Below are 16,668 nucleotides of genomic sequence, written 5' to 3' on the forward strand. Positions count from 1 at the left end.
AATCATGATACCCATTTCTTTCAACATTAAAATTCATTTTAACAGCATTTATACAATCTGCATTTATTCAATAAGTATATAGAAAATATTTAATGTCATTTAATCATATTTTTTTCTTACCATGTCCATGTTCATATTTAAGTTCCTTTTCGTTTTCCTCCTTATGATAGATAAAGTATCTTTGTTTTCATTTATATATATTACATATACTAAGAAAATAGAACGAATTAACAAGTGGTAACCTTAGCAAAGGCTTCATCATTGACTAACCAAGTAACTTTGGTAGTGAATAAGTTGTTGATAATAGCTGTTGGAAGCTCAGCATTCTTCAAATCAAAGATTTCATGCATAATTTCTTGCTTTGAAGCACCTTCAGCAACAAAAACCAGCTGCTTAGCGTCTTCTAGGACGGGAATAGTGAAAGTAACTCTGTTTGGAGGAGGCTTTGGCGAATCATGGCACCAGCTGACTCTTTCGTCTCTCTCTTGCAACAAGTACTTGTGGGCCTCGCCAGGGAACAAGGAACACGTGTGACCGTCAGGACCACAGCCCAGTAGGATCAAGTCGAAGCTCTTAGGAATGATTGCAGCATAGTTAGCAGCAATCTTTTTGAATTCTTCCGGACCACCGTTAACTAGCGACTCATCAATTGGGAAAACTTTAACATTGGCTTGCAATTTGTCAAGCACAGCAGTCTTGAAAGCACCGTAGTTGCTGTCAGCATGGTCTAGTGGGACAATTCTCTCATCGCAGAAGTAAACCCTCCATTGCTCCCATTTCACCTTACCTGCAAGCTCCTTGTCTTCAATCAAAGTAGCGTGCAAGACATTAACAAGAGAACCACCACTGATGGCAAGGTTGAAAACATCTCCTTTCTGCAAAGCAGCGTCCTGCGCTTGCAATACAATCTCACCTAGATTCTTAGCCAATGATGGCTTATCACTAAACTTATTAACAGTAACCATTTTTCCCTTCAACTCGTTCTACCTTGCTGTTAAAACTTTAAACTACCATAGTTTCATTTAAGAATAGCAGGTTTTTTAGGGTTGCCTCTTATATATAAATGAAGAAATAGGGATTGGCCTTCAAAATTCGGAAAAAGGGTTCCTTAAATTGAAAAACTCAAATTGAAAAAAAAAAAAAAAAAAAGGGGAACCCTAAACCACAGAATTCGCCGTGGGGAAGAGGGGCTAAGTATCCACTGCAGTAAATGCGCTGCTTAAAAAAGGGAGTTGGAAATATGACCTGGCTGCGGCACTGTCTAAGCACGTGTTTGTATAAATCTCAGAAAAATGTGCAGGACTTGACACATTTAATTTAAGTGCGACGGTTTTACAACATTCTTCGGTGTTTTAAATATGTGTGGTGTATTAATGTGGCGGTGTTATATGTAAATGTAATGAAAGTAAACTGTAAATCATTTTAATTATTTAAGCTTCTATGATCTCGATTTCTTGAATAGTATTTCGTATTTGTTTTTTTTTTATCTATGATGAATAGACTAAATGTTTATATAGGAGTGTTAGTTAATGACAATTTTGTTTGTGGGAATAGATAATATTAGATTTGTTGTTGTTCTTCTTCTTTTATCATGCTGATTTCGTATCGCTGTGGGTAGTTCCTTTCACTACATACCGGAAAGCTTGTTTAAGCGTATCACCATCTCGTATCCTGTAGTCTATTATTCTACTTAGTTGGTACCCTGCAATCACAGTAAGAAATGAGTTCACTGAGGCTAATAATATATTTTTTGGCTTGATTACAAATGACCACCTCGTCCATATTATAGCTGTAGCTAAGAGACTCAGATTCTGAGCTCCACTAACTTTCTCTACGGGTCTGTTCGAATCGGATAACCCGGCAATCACAAGCCCCCATTTGAGTGTGGGAGCCCAGAAATGTACAGTTCTAGGCCCCGTCTCACTCTGCCAAAATCGTCTAAATGCAATATTTATGGACATTATATTATTGTTGTTGTTGTTTCCCAATTGTTTGATACAGATGATATATAATAAAAAAACATTTTATGAAAGAAAAAAAAAAATAAAGTGGTAAGTCTAAGGTTTATAAGTAGATATTTCTTTCCTTTATTATATAGTTATCCATCTCAATTCGTTGAGTAATTTTGAGTCACTAGGAAAAAAATTTTCTTCTTCTTCAGTTGGAAAGATTATAAGAAAATATTATTCCGGCATGGTCCGTGACCTATCTTACCTGTAAATTACAGTACAGGATCTATCTGAAAGAAAAAGATAAGATCTACAATACTCTACAACGTCCTCTAAGCCCCTCCATTGTCAATTTGTTGTTTACTTAGATCCTCCTCTTAATAAACGACCGTACCAATAAAAAAAAATAAAGAAAAAAATACTAACAACTGCCCTTTTACGTTCTTTTCTGCACAACAACACTCCCACGCGAAAAAAACCAAAACAGGTAACCATAATCGCATGCCAGATCTCGGAAAAACCTTATCAGCCGTGACGAGACACATGGCATACCTCCTTACGAAAACGAAAACAAAAAATTTAGAGGAAAAACAAAAGAACCCCGTACATAATGAGCACCGATACCCGGTACCGGTCAATATCAACAAATCACTATGTACTAATATTTGCACACGTTGTTTAGTAAATAGTGATACTGGTTACCCGGGTTTTCATATTCTTTTATTTATTTTTTTTTTTGGGAAGGGTTCGGTTCTTGAGCCCTGTAGTAATTTTTCCGATTTACTTATCTCTAATAATCGAATCGAATAGTATACTGGATCAACTTGTCTTATGGTTTCTGATCTTTATTGATATTACGTTTAAATTGTTATAAGATTGTATCCTTCAACGGACGGTTCGAAACAAAGGGCTTTTCAAATTCATTTGTTTTTTCTACACTTCTTTAAAGTTGTAAATAAAAGGAGTCAGAGTCAGAACCTATATCCACGAACTATACTGATCTGTAGTCAAGAAGAAGGGTGTGAAACTGAAATAAAATTAAAGGTCATCAAACCACACAAGTTAATATCAATTACAACAAGTTTAGAGAATGACAACATATATAAAACTGGTTAAGGGTGCCACGAAGATAAAGATGGCACCTCCAAAGGCTAAATATATTGATCCTATCTTACTGGGGTCCACTAGTGAGTATGATTTTGAAGAGATCGCGAATGCATTGGATATGCGGTTACAAGATACTGCATGGACTGTGGTGTACAAGTCATTGATTGTTGTACATCTGTTGCTCCGTGAAGGTGAAGGTAATGTTGCAATGAAACATTATGCTAGGAGATCTGACGTTTTCAACGTCGGTAGAAACTTACCAAATGTAGGTAATGAAGAGATTAGAATTGTGGAGAAATATGCTCATTATTTGAAATGCAAGAGTAAAGAATATCAAAGGATAGGACTAGACTATGTTCGTGACACGAAGGCTAAGATAAAGATCAACGAAAACAATTTATCCAAGGTTAACACAGCATTAGATCATGTTGAGTCAATTGAAGTCCAAATTAGTGCATTAGTGAAGAACAGATACTCTAGTTATGATCTCGAGAATGATTTGTATTTATATGCCTTTAGACTCTTAGTGCAAGATCTTCTAGCACTATATAATGCGTTGAATGAGGGTATCATATCATTGCTAGAGATATTCTTTGAATTGTCCCACAACAATGCAGAAAGAACTCTAAAGTTATATAAAAGATTTGTTGATCTTACTGAAACTGTGGTTAAATATCTGAAATCCGGTAAACAAGTGGGTTTGAAGATTCCCGTGATTAAACATATTACTACAAAACTTGTCAGCTCCTTAGAAGAGCATCTATTGGAAGATGAGAAAACTCATCAAAGTTTCAGAAATGACAATGACAAAGCCAACAGTCCGTCTGATGTCACCAGACAAGGCACAATAGCACAACAAAGGTTGGAGCAAGTAAGGGAGCAAAAACGAATTCTGGAGGAGAAACTGAAAACGCAGAATATAGTCTTTTCAAACCCTGCGGTGGGGCAGTCCACTGGCCAACAAACTGTTTCCAATAGTATTCCAACAACTACAGATCAATATAACCCCTTTGGTCAAATACCTGTAAAACAACAACAACAGCCTCAAATTGCACAGATTGAACCTCAGATCACTCAAATACAGCCGCAATTTACTCAAGTTCAAACTCAATTTACTCAAGTACAACCGGGTTATACCCAGATACACCAACAATACACCCAACCACAGGTTTTCCAAACTCAGCCCTTGCCAGATTCCCAAGCTCAACAGATCCAAGCTGAAACTACTTTAGCCCAAAATGTTAGTGTAAATAATCCTTTTGCAACTGCTAATCCGGGTTTAGCAACTGCTCAGACTATGCCTCAAATGTCCCAACAAACTCCTATGGGATATGGTAACATACAATCACAAACTTCAGGTTTTATATCTGCTCCTCAGAATAATTTTACTGGACTATTGGCTAACGATGGTAGAACTATACAGGGCCAGCAACAAACACAGCCGTCTACAATTAATTCCCAAATCACACCTACATATACTGGCTCTCATTCACAGCAGCTAACCCAACAACCTTACTCGAATAATATGCAGGAAATACCGTCAAACCCAACGGGTTCAAATAATCCTTTTGCTCTTAATAACATCAACAAAACTGAAGCTGAAGTCAAGCAGATGCAATCTTATAACGAACAGTTCGTCAATAAACAGTTGAACAACTCATCAAGCACTAATAATCCTTTTGCAGCTGAAAATGCACCTGCATATAATTTTAATGATTGGAGTTCACAAAATACTGCGCAAAATCCAGCGCAACAGTTGATTCATAATCCATTCCAGCAGACCTCTATGCAACATAATCAGTATATGACAACTCCAACGAGCAATAATAATGCCGATTTGAATCAAGGTATTTTAAATCAACCAAATATCATGCAACCTTTGCAAATTTCGCAGTCTTTTAATCAAGTACCAGGAAACGCGCAACCTGGATATAATAGTGATCATATGCAGCAGCCACAAATGCAGCAACCACAAATGCCGCAACAACAAATGTCACAGCAACAAATTCCACAACAAATTCCACAACAACAAATGCAGCAGCAACCATTTCAACAGCAACCAATACAACAACAACAACAATATTCATATCAGGCATACAATGAACCAAATTTAATTGATTTCTAATACTATATTATCTATCCTGTATATTGTATCTGATCTTTTTAGTTTATTTTCATATATGTTAAAGTCGTATCATACTTCCAATTTCAAAGTGCATGTGATGTCGAATCGTTTATCCTAAAATAGCTAATATAATTAATTAAAACAACTTCTATGACTGATGCTAACAATTCGGTAAAGCCTGCCAATGGTCACATTAATCCTCGTTAGGCTTGACTAAAGAATGATATACGTTCTGTTATGTAAGGGTTAACACAGAAAATAATCGCGAAAAAAGATCTACGGGTAGTTTATCAAATAATAGTCATTTCGATATTGTAACGTTAATTATTCTTTTAATCCTATTTATTTAATCAATTGCATCCTTATAGAATATCCATAATACTCATACATTGATTTTACCGGAAAGAGATAAGTTTAAGAGGCTATAATAAAAAGTGAACAAGATGGCTAAGCTGCTTTTATGGCAAATAGTGTACTTATTACTTGCATACACAACGTATGTTAATGCATATTCCGTGGATATTGATGAAGACTGGCCAAGGGCTTGTTCAGGAATATATTCCAGAAAGGAGTCTGGCTCTAGTCAAGATCCAGTGATCAGATTCAATCTAAAAAATATGTATTCCCTTAATCAGTCACCTTCTGTCGCAGTAGCTATATTCAATGTTGAGGATATCGAGCACATAGGACACACGGGTGAAGACGAGAAACGTATTTATGTTTGTGATAGTTTAGCAATCCAAAAAGGTTACTGTACTACTGAGAATGTAAATAAAATTATAGTACAAGATAGTATTCAAAATTCAAAGGGACAAGAGAGTCAATTAAGTCATAAAGTAATGTCCTTTACTCAAGCTAACATAGGACAACATATAGTTGACTACCAAATTCTGGATACTGGGTATTACTGTGCATTGGCTGTTTCTACTATATCGGAATCCGGTTTTGAAGCTACAATTGAGTTCAGAAGTAGCACTGGTAATTTAAAGGATTCAAGTTACCGGAAAATCAGCTATTTTGGTTGGTTATCAGTGTGTTATTTATTGGCGTCGTTAATTTATAATAGGGCTCTCATTAAAAATAGAGGTAACAACTTAAAAATTCAGAGTCTATTAGGATACTTTGGATGGTTTTCAACCCTGGTTTTCCTAGTAATATGGCACTATTATACCATGGTGAATAAGTTGGATTTTACATTTATAACAACTACTTATGGATTTTTGTTATGTCTATTAGGTGGTCTGTATACTGGATGTGTGGTAATAGGAACTCTTCTCATCGCCTTTGGGTACAAGCTCGTATTTCCGAATTTAAAAACTGAAGAACAACGCCTAATATATGGAATTGCCTGGTTTTTCTTCCTTTTTTCTCCTGTGACTTATGTGGCTAAGTTTTTCGGTATTAAGTTTCCTCTCTGCATCTTACTGATAGTAAGTATCTCATTTCTTCTGTTGGTTAACAAGTGTCTCTACAACACTACCGGTTATCTAAGAACACGGTCCGACGAACGAAAAGTGTATATTTATAGAAGACTACAGTTTATTGTCTATGCACTGTTCGCCTATACGGTTTTCCTGGTGGTTTACTCATTTAGAGTGGCTTTAACCAGATCATTACTAACTCCAACTAAGCAATGGCAATGGCAACACGCGGAGGTTGTTATTGATGTGATGCCCTCAGTAATATTTTACATTTGTTATATTTGTTTGCTATATCTATTTAGACCTTTGTCTGACAGCTACTCTCTTGTGGTCTCATCTGGTATGGATGTCCTGGATGAAAGCGTAGTATATAACGAAAATACTGCTGACGGGTCTCATAAAAAATAACCAACTATTATTAGTAGTAAATAATCATTGTTAATATTTTTAAAAGTCATGATATGAATATATAAGTGCATAAATAGCATTATTGTATAGTGTCCTTGACAATTCAATGACAGCTATTACATTTCACGAAATCTCACGCCCTCATGATTAAGCGTTGATAGTTATAAATCCCTATATCCTGGTAAAAGTGAAAGTACAGAGGCTGAGTCAACTACATGAGATTTATTTTGTAGCTTAGATAATAACATAGATAAGTAAATAAAATTGAAACACTTTCAGTTGAGTTAACAAGGACTACATTAACAATTGACTAGAAAATAAACTTTTTTCTCAACAAGAAAGAAGCAAAACACCATGAAATCATTTCAGAGCAGTAGATGTGTATTGCTAACCCTCTATTTTTTATTTTTACAGCATGTCGCCGCTATAGATCGAAGGATAAGTGTCGAATTCATGCCAAATCCTTATGTATGTGAAGGTATGAAAGCTGGAAGGAATAAAGGTGATTCGCATATATCTTTTGATATGGCTAACCCTTCAGACATCTCAGAGGAACTTCCAGTTGCTGTTGCTGTTTTCAACTACAAGGACCATAGTGTGCTTGGAGATTTTTTGTACGGCTCTTCATTGAATTTATGCGACAAGAGACAAGTATCTATGGGGAAATGTACCGAAGAACAATTAGGTCACTTTTATACCGACGGTCCAACTTCTTATGAATTCTTAACTTATTTTCTCGATGGATCCCAAGATGTATCGGATATAAGGTACGACATTGAAGAAGATGGATATTATTGTTTTGTGGTGAAAGGGTATACAAATGATATGGGTGGTGTTGTGCATTTTAATAACAGCTACGGTCGCTTGCCTCTCGGTAGATATCGGATGATAAGAGCGTATGAATGGCTGATAGCACTCCATTTTGTTGTTACTGGCTTATTTGCCAGTCGTATATGGAAATTCAGAACTGAACTACTAAGGATTCATAAAATAATACTCATTCTTTTAGGAATAATGACCATTGACACAATTTTACAATGGTCCCTTCACTATGCCATGAACATTGCTGCAAACAATGCTACTAAAGCATATTCTATATTTGTTGTCTTGTTCGCAGCTACCAGAGACATATTCACATTGTACTTCCTAGCTTTGCTTTCGTTGGGACAGAGTGTAGTGTATCCAGAACTACCACCAGAACAAATTAAATGGTTCAAACGTCTTTTAGTATTATTATTTGTTTTTATTTCTTATGGTAGTCTAACGCTCATGGTCACGCAGAAGGCGAACTGGTCACTGTTTGCTACAGTTATTGTAACCTATGTCTACTATTTCAAATTAATTAGAGGCTTTAAGTCAACAATAAAGTATTTGAAAGATAATGGACAAACTGTAAAGCTGTCCATGTACAAAAAACTACTCTGGATCATGATAGGAAACTTCCTTGTCATAGTTGGTCTAATGATCTATCAGGGATACCACATCATCAATTACAATGATATACCTCTGCTGAATGTTGATTATGCAAGCATAGAATTGAAGACAGAATTCACAACAGTACTAATCAAATTCCTCGCATACGCAGCTGTTGCCTACCTGTGGAGACCTAAAGAAACAAGCTATTTACTAGCACTATCAAGACAACTGCCCACTGATCAAGAAGCAGTCCTGGAATTTAGTGACAATGGTCTTCTCCCATCGGACGAGGAGGAAGAAGATCAACAATACAAAGAAACTCCAAGACATAAAGGCTAGTCTGCCTCATCCTTTTAAGCTTTGTTGCTCCTCGCTATAAAATACATAGAATACCACATAGTATATACCATATATCCTGGGTTAGTTATAAATATAATTACATACGTTAAGTCACGTTACGGATATTGAACTTTTACCCCCCGCACTAGGAAAGAACTAGGCGACAGTGAAAGCCCGGAGTAAACGCCCTGCTCGGCACCCGATTTCCCCCGCCCCAACAAACACCGCAGAGATACAATCCCTCTTATCTAATGACAGCCTCTGCGCTATTTTCTGCGAGATTGGAGTGAAACGTTGAACAATTCTCAATATTTTTAGGGGACGGGTCCCGGTGTGAGAAGAGAGATAGAGCTGACCCTCTGACTAGGGTCCCCGCAACGTATCCCTGTACGTCATTCGTGTGTGAAGGAAGTTCGTGATGACCGGAGTTTATGTATAGTGGAGGAAGATTATCACCGAAGAGCCACGATGAGCAGGAATAAGCGTCATAGTTGCGATGATGGGTCATTGCTTCGTTAACTATGGCCAGATGCTTGCCTGTAATGATTTCATTGCTATCTTCATTCCAGTGATTATATGTCTCTACAATAACTGATAAAGAAGAAAGAACATACAAGAAGGTGGAGAGTCATTTGAAATGAAGTCGGAAAGGGCGGGGGTGGTAGGTCGGGGAGCTTTGTAAGGGATGATGGTATAATTTTTCTAGATGAAATCTTATTGAACTAAGTATTTAAATAACAGGCAGGACCGACGACTGTACAAAATGATTTTTGGAGGTTTTCTTTGGTGTTGTAGATTATTTTCCAATATTTATAAAAAAATATAATACAAAAGTTTAAATATATTGGATATATAAAGTTTAAAAGACGATTATGACTAGTTGTCAAAGTAATCCATTACATACATTTGCTGGTAAAGCATATAATAAAGAGGTCTTCTATTCTCGTTCAAGATATTCTGACAAAAGTAAAGTAGATGGGCGTATAACAGTTGAAAGGGAGTTTGTTGACTCAAATCATAGGCCAACACAGGTATATCCACGGACAGTAGCAGTGCTACAGGACAAGGATGTGAACTCGGTAGCTGGAAAGACCGGTGTGCGTGGTTCTAGTTGGCTCTCAGAGTTTCAACAGCTCAATCTTGATACAGCTACACATGGGCCGAATGCTATTTCAAGGGAGAGGCCTTTCCCAACCACGCAGGTTAATCATTCTCAATTTAATGGTTCTCAAAGGTTTATAGGCAACGATTCACTTTTCAAGTTTCAGGATAACCCCATAATTGATAGAATGTCACCTCAGGATCTAGAAGCATTCTATGAGAAGGAGTTCGGTAACATTGAGGATGAGTTTGATACAAATTGGTCGGATGATGATATGGAACAATCGGAAGACTATGCCCAGGAAGAGAATGATCCTGAAGAGAACAAGACGTATGAATATTATAATGAGTTTGCATTTCAAGAACAACAGACTTTTCAAGACTCAGCAAGGGACATACTAAAGAATGTATCGGAGACTAAACATGAATACAGTGACGATTTAAATGATAGACTATCGGGTTCGCAGTTCATGCAATTATTAAAGAATATTGAAACTGGTGATATCACGCTAAGACCTAATGAAAAAAAACCGCATGAACTGCTGGATAAAAATAATAATCAAACAGTAGGCCATAATTACGTTGAAATCCCAGATGATACCAAGTAGAAAGCTTAACAGCAGAGTTTACCTTTTTTTTTTTATTATTAAGTACTTTTTTTATATTTAGGATATGTACAAATGTCTTCCAAGAATTTCGAAGCGAGAAGAAAAGATAGACTTTATAATAATCTTATTTTTTATTAGTGTTACAACTATTTTTACATAAATATTTATACATTTGTGTAAAAATAAAGAATTATATGAAAGGCAAAAATTGTTGCATCTCTATTAATATGTAAAATCTTATCAGGTAGAAAATTTTTTTCCTGAGAAGTCACCCATCTCAACCATGGGGTTTTCGGTCAATGCAGATTCGTTATCATCGATAAAATTCAGTTTGTTACTAGACATAGATTTAATAGCATTGCTTTTTGATTTTCGATTTTTTATATTATTATGTTCATTTTCATCTCTATGTTTTCTAGCAGTTTTGAACTCTTTTATTGATAGGTCCAGGTCATTATCATCCGGTTTTTCTTTTGTTTTATTAGTATTTATATGGGAACGTTGGGATGTTTGTTCAGTGTTATCATCTTTACCCGACCCTTCATCCTCCTCTTCTATTCCCAATAGGCCTGATTTCACTTCTGCAACGAAATTCCAAATAGATTGCGAGACTCCTCCAGCCTCCGTATTATTTTCCCCTGGAGTTTCTTCCACTGGTGTGGGAGGTTCATCCCAGTTTAAAGTCCTTTCCAATTCCTGTTGAATCAGTTGATCGACTTGGTTAAAAATAGCAAGAGGTTTACTCCACATGGATTGTTTCGACTGATCTTCAACATTTCTGCTCTTCATTAAATGATTATTATCTGATTTCTGCGACCTCTTGACAGGAGTTGAGTTAGGTGTGGCTCTAGAATTTTCTTTGGCAAATTTCATCCTATTATTTCCTGTGTTATTGTTATTGTTTTGCTGCTGAGATCCGTTAAGATTTTTACTCACTTTATTCTTTAAATCCTGTAGTTCATTCGTTTTGTTCTGGTATATCGTCTCCTCTAGCTGTAGTTGTTTCTTCAGATCCTCTATTTTCCTTTTGCATTCCAGCAGCTCAAGTTCTTTATTCGCAAGGCTCTGCAAGAGAGCATTGACATCCATGCCATTACCAAGGCTAGTGTCGAGTGCCATAGATTGAGTACTACTCGTTCTGGAGTGCATAGAGTTTCTCTTGCTCGTAGATGCCGTTGTTATTACTGCGTCACTGAACCTGCCATTATCTACTGGCGGAGTCCCATGGTGACTATCACCAATTCCTCCATTACCATCATTAGAATTATTTGCGCCTGTAATAGTCCCGTTAATCGCTATAGGTGCTCCATTACCCATGTTGACTGCATTTGTTCTGTCTGGCTCTGGTGTCTTCGGCACCATCATCGGCTGAATCAATGACCTCCGCTTGCTTGCCATAGACCCCTTGGATACTGATGTCTTTCTAGGTGTATTAAGCCCTTCTTTCAGTGGATGATTTGTCTCTTCTACACTTGCCGGTTTGAGTATTGTCTTAGGAACATGTTTATCCGGCGACGACTTAGGAACTGTAAAAGTAGACGAAGTCAAGTTTGGAGACATGGTCTGTGGCGATATAGTATAACGCGAACTAGTGTCTATCTGCTCTTCCCGTTCCGTACTTTCAATGAACTCGTCAAAAGCCTCACTCAATTTTTTCTTCATCTCTCTTTTCACCTGTTTCAAAGTGTATTGCGATACTGAGGGTATAATCAAGACCAAAGTTAATTATAATACACACCTAAAACAAATATAAAATAAAATAGTTCTTGAGGCCACATGTATTAGATTTATCGTTACCTAGGTCAGGTTAAGCTTGCCAGTATTTTTTTTTTGTCCCAAACCTACACATACTCCGTGCCAATCAAACACCCTCTCTCCAGCAGTTTCTAGAGGGGGAGAAAAATATGTATAATGATCTACCCACCCTTTAAAGAAGAGCCATGTAAAACAACAGAAACAAACAAATGATCAATATAACAATATCAGGAAGATACCATATCATAAAACATAATACGGGAATATGATAAAATCATAAACCAGAACTAACAACGCAAATCACATGCTTAAACTCGTAACTTTATATAATCAACGTGACCGTATCACGTGAACATAATTTAAACAGTAATGAGACAAAGAACACTATATGGTCACTAATTTCGAATAGTTGGTTGGCATCTGCTTTGCGAAAACTGTTTAACCTTGGTATTATTACTCATAAATTTATATTAAAAAAAAGAAAAGTGGTCCGAGAATATCGGGCTTATAACAAAAGAGTTGTCTTTTACGTAATAAGAACACCGTAGTACGTGTTATTCTAAGGAAAATTTAATAAATATGTGAAAAAAAGAAAAAGAAAATAATAAACTTTCTACAGAGAATAATGCTGTAGGAACATTCTAGTCGTAAAAAAATCAAGAGAAAAGTATGTATAGCATACGCAGTTAAAAATGTCCACTAACAAAAGTACGTACAAAGGGGGTAAAAGACAATAATTTCACGAAAAAAATTGATGAATGCAAACAGGGTAACTTTGTTGATGCGAAAATAAATCGAAGAAGGGCATAGGTAAGGTGGAGCAACAGCAATAGAGAGAGAGAGAGAGAGGGAGAGACAACAACAACTAGTGACCGGGGTTCTTTGATCTCATACAGGAAAAGACTGGGTAGATTTGTTTTTACTTTGAGATATAGTATCAATAATAAGCATAACACTCGATCAAGTACTAAAAACAAGCAAAGAATCTTAGATCAAAACAACAAATTTCTATATTGGAGATGGCGGGGTTTAAATTTTCTATGAAGAAAGGGCATAAGAAGAAGGCAGAGGAGTTACCTACTCCTGGTGGATTTAATATAACGATGCAGGAGCCAACGAGGAATGTGTCAGGACCACAAAGTGGTTCCTTTTTTGGCGCTGGTTTGAACAACCATCCTGTATCGAATATGAATGCCAATACTCCAAACTTAAATGCCAACGGTAATGCAAATACGACCAACAACATGCACAATATGAATGGTGTAGATCATAGACATGTGGCGAAACTGGGGAGTTATTCGCATATTACAGGTACTGCGCCTCCGGGTGCTCAGGTACAGGATGTACAAAAGAGGAATCCATCAACTGTAGAACATGTTCCACCGCATAAACAATTGACTCCTTCTGATCCGGATTACACGGTGTGGAAGCGGATCAGGCTAGCCAATTCTCCATTTCCAAGGTACAGACATGTGGCCTCTTCTCATATAACTGATCAGGGCAAAGTGTATGTGATTGGAGGGTTACATGACCAGGCTGTATACGGTGATACTTGGATCCTTACAGCTTCAGATATTGACAAGAACGGTGTTATCAAATCATTTAAGAGCTCTACCATAGAAATTACTGATAATACTCCTCCACCTAGAGTTGGTCATGCTTCGACCCTATGTGGAAATGCGTTTGTGGTATTCGGTGGTGATACCCATAAAGTTAATAAAGATGGCCTAATGGATGACGATTTATATCTGTTAAACATTAACTCCTACAAATGGACCATCCCTAACCCAACAGGTCAGAGACCTTTAGGAAGGTATGGCCACAAGATTGTAACAATTGCAGGTGAGCAGACTAGACTTTATCTCTTAGGTGGTCAATTCGATGACACATATTTCGGTGATCTTGCGATGTTTGATCTTTCGTCATTTAGAAGACCTGACTCTCATTGGGTTTTCCTAAAGCCTAATGGATTCACTCCACCTGCCATCACAAACCATACTATGGTTACTTTTGATGAGAAGATCTGGGTTTTTGGTGGTGATACGATAGAAGAAGGTTTAATAAACAGCGTCTTTATGTACGATCCCAAGCAGAATACATGGGAGGTGATAGAAACAACAGGTACTGTTCCTCCACCTATGCAAGAACATGCAGCTATTGTATATAAGGATCTCATGTGTATTGTGGGGGGTAAAGACGCTGAGGATAATTACCTAAATTCAGTCTATTTCCTAAACTTAAAATCGTTAAAGTGGTTCAGATTACCATTTTATCAGACTAATATACCTCAGGGAAGATCTGGTCATTCGATTACACTCCTTAAAAGTGACGAACTCTTAATTATGGGTGGTGATAAGTATGATTATGCCTCCAACCAGGATGACATGCACGTGTCTGAAGTTGATAATGGAATGGGAACCATAATTTACACAATAAATCTAGCAGATTTGGATAAAATCTGTCTTGGAGTATTTGACAGAACACCTCCTGTCAATAAGTCTCCTAAAACACCACAAAATAAGGATATAGATTCAAAAACCACAACCCCTGATATTTCCAACCATAAACCCCGGATTATTCATCAAGAACCACAAATTCTGACTCCTTACTCAAGGCAAGAACCAACCAATACACCTAACTTGCACAACCAACCTAACAATTTCAATACACCGCAGCAGCAAACTGTCACAGAAATGAGAACGCCGGAAACCAGTGCCAAAAGTCAACTTGGTCAAATAACCTCGGAGTCACGAAAACCCCAATCACCGGTTCCTCAAATTACCGATAATGATAACGACAATATGGGGACTATTCCCACTATTGCTAGAAATGGAAGAAATCCTTCACTATCAACTGAGAATAGGGTTTTATCAAATACTAGCATCAGAGATTCCGATCTGGATGCAGACGATCATGCAGATGATGAAGTTGGAGTCGCACATATTGCTACTTCACCAGTCAAAAAGGATATAAGAGTTTCATCTCCAGAAAAAGAAATAGACTCTACTCTAATGCCCGAGGAGGGTGCTGAGGATCTCAATTTGAATCACAATGATAATAGTAACATTCAAAATTTGAGTCGACAACATACCTCCAACAGCGATGAAGTTACTCCAATTCCAAAGGATAGGAATAACTTGAAAAGCGTTGCTCCTAGCAATCCAATACCAGAGGAGAACAAAAGCACAGAACTAACACAGCCAGAAACTCAACTTCAAGAACCTATTGGTATTGAAAAGCCAGCAAATAGCGTTAAAAACCAAGTTCCTATATCTGCTATCAACGAAATGCCACCAATTAGTTCTCCTATTGGAACAGCTGGCGCTGCTATAGGTACAGCAATCGGTACAGCAGTTGGTACTGTAGCGGGCGCCACAAAATTAGCAACTTCTGGTACTACAGGCGTTACCAAACAATCAAATATGTCAAGAGAGCATTTCGAAAATCTAAGGGATGAATTGGCGAAGATAAGACAAGCAGCAATAGAAAAAGCCGATGCCGCTGACAATCATATTAAAGAATTAGAAGCTGAAATTACTAGGTTAAAAACTGATCAGAGTAGTAGACACCAAGAAAATCTTAAAAAAGACGAAGAACTAAAACAACTAAGAAAAAGATATGAGTTGCTAGATTCGGATTATAAAGAGATGGAGGAAACTGTACAAGAATATGAGGATATTCTAGGTGGAAAGCTAGTTGATGCGGAGAAATTTAATGATATCATCAAAAGACAAACTACTAGAATTGAAAATTTAGAAGCTCAAGCTATCGACAATGATGAATTCTTAGCGATGAAGAATAAATGTGAACTCCTAGAGAAAGAAAACAACGAGCTAAAAGCCAATTTAAACAACACCCACACGCAATTCAATCAATCTATTATTGGTTACACCAATGCTATTGATGATCTGCTAAAACAATGGAAAAAATCAAGTAAAAAAAACGACGTAAATACTTCCCCAAATCTTTCAAAGAAAACTAACTCTGCAAAAAATAGGAATCTAATTTCCAAAATGAACAACAGATTAGATGATTTGTTAATAAAGAGCAAGGAATTAACTGACTCCAAAGAACGTCTTAATTCAGAATATTCCGAATTAGAATTGAAAAATAAAACAATTCAGTCTCAAGTTACTGATTCTGGGACAGACTATAAGGAAACAGCTGCAAATATATCTGAGGCTTTGAGTGAGTCTAAAAAAAAAATGGATGACTATAAAGCACATAGCAGGAAACTACAGGAAGAAATTGACAAACTCAAAAAGACAGTTGAGGAAAATGGAGGTGATATGAATATCGATAAACAGTCAGAAGAAGGACTAAGATTAGAAATTGCAAATATAACTGCTGAGAAGGAAGAATTGAATAAAGAAATCAGTCAATTAAAGAGTAAAATGAGAAACTCAGAGGAGAGCTCTAACTTGCTCTAGTTTTATTCC

The 16,668-nt window shown here is 36.8% G+C and overlaps 8 protein-coding genes across 8 annotated transcripts; 5 read left to right on the forward strand and 3 right to left on the reverse strand.

Annotated features, from left to right (window-relative positions):
- Window positions 1-227: 227 nt before the first annotated feature.
- SOL3 (6-phosphogluconolactonase SOL3) lies at window positions 228-965 on the reverse strand (the record flags this gene model as incomplete). Its single annotated transcript, XM_071052551.1, has 1 exon — window positions 228-965. One exon carries the CDS (start codon window positions 963-965, stop codon window positions 228-230), a length of 738 nt encoding a protein of 245 aa, XP_070906398.1.
- A 624-nt stretch (window positions 966-1,589) lies between these two features.
- On the reverse strand, window positions 1,590-1,961 carry MPC2 (mitochondrial pyruvate carrier; the record flags this gene model as incomplete). The annotated part of the gene is made up of 1 exon (XM_071052552.1): window positions 1,590-1,961. The coding sequence occupies one exon, from the start codon at window positions 1,959-1,961 to the stop codon at window positions 1,590-1,592; it is 372 nt and encodes a 123-aa protein (XP_070906399.1).
- Window positions 1,962-3,039: 1,078 nt separating this feature from the next.
- YAP1801 (Yap1801p) lies at window positions 3,040-5,181 on the forward strand (the record flags this gene model as incomplete). Its single annotated transcript, XM_071052553.1, has 1 exon — window positions 3,040-5,181. One exon carries the CDS (start codon window positions 3,040-3,042, stop codon window positions 5,179-5,181), a length of 2,142 nt encoding a protein of 713 aa, XP_070906400.1.
- Window positions 5,182-5,624: 443 nt separating this feature from the next.
- On the forward strand, window positions 5,625-7,010 carry RNJ42_02389 (uncharacterized protein; the record flags this gene model as incomplete). The annotated part of the gene is made up of 1 exon (XM_071052554.1): window positions 5,625-7,010. The coding sequence occupies one exon, from the start codon at window positions 5,625-5,627 to the stop codon at window positions 7,008-7,010; it is 1,386 nt and encodes a 461-aa protein (XP_070906401.1).
- Window positions 7,011-7,364: 354 nt separating this feature from the next.
- On the forward strand, window positions 7,365-8,765 carry RNJ42_02390 (uncharacterized protein; the record flags this gene model as incomplete). The annotated part of the gene is made up of 1 exon (XM_071052555.1): window positions 7,365-8,765. The coding sequence occupies one exon, from the start codon at window positions 7,365-7,367 to the stop codon at window positions 8,763-8,765; it is 1,401 nt and encodes a 466-aa protein (XP_070906402.1).
- Window positions 8,766-9,637: 872 nt separating this feature from the next.
- On the forward strand, window positions 9,638-10,474 carry RNJ42_02391 (uncharacterized protein; the record flags this gene model as incomplete). Its single annotated transcript, XM_071052556.1, has 1 exon — window positions 9,638-10,474. One exon carries the CDS (start codon window positions 9,638-9,640, stop codon window positions 10,472-10,474), a length of 837 nt encoding a protein of 278 aa, XP_070906403.1.
- Window positions 10,475-10,714: 240 nt separating this feature from the next.
- TDA11 (Tda11p) lies at window positions 10,715-12,136 on the reverse strand (the record flags this gene model as incomplete). The annotated part of the gene is made up of 1 exon (XM_071052557.1): window positions 10,715-12,136. One exon carries the CDS (start codon window positions 12,134-12,136, stop codon window positions 10,715-10,717), a length of 1,422 nt encoding a protein of 473 aa, XP_070906404.1.
- A 1,112-nt stretch (window positions 12,137-13,248) lies between these two features.
- KEL1 (Kel1p) lies at window positions 13,249-16,659 on the forward strand (the record flags this gene model as incomplete). Its single annotated transcript, XM_071052558.1, has 1 exon — window positions 13,249-16,659. The coding sequence occupies one exon, from the start codon at window positions 13,249-13,251 to the stop codon at window positions 16,657-16,659; it is 3,411 nt and encodes a 1,136-aa protein (XP_070906405.1).
- Between the last annotated feature and the right edge of the window lie 9 nt (window positions 16,660-16,668).

The sequence above is a fragment of the Nakaseomyces bracarensis genome, assembly GCF_045282275.1.
Source record: "Nakaseomyces bracarensis strain CBM3 chromosome Unknown Scaff9_0, whole genome shotgun sequence".
Lineage (NCBI taxonomy): Eukaryota > Fungi > Ascomycota > Saccharomycetes > Saccharomycetales > Saccharomycetaceae > Nakaseomyces > Nakaseomyces bracarensis.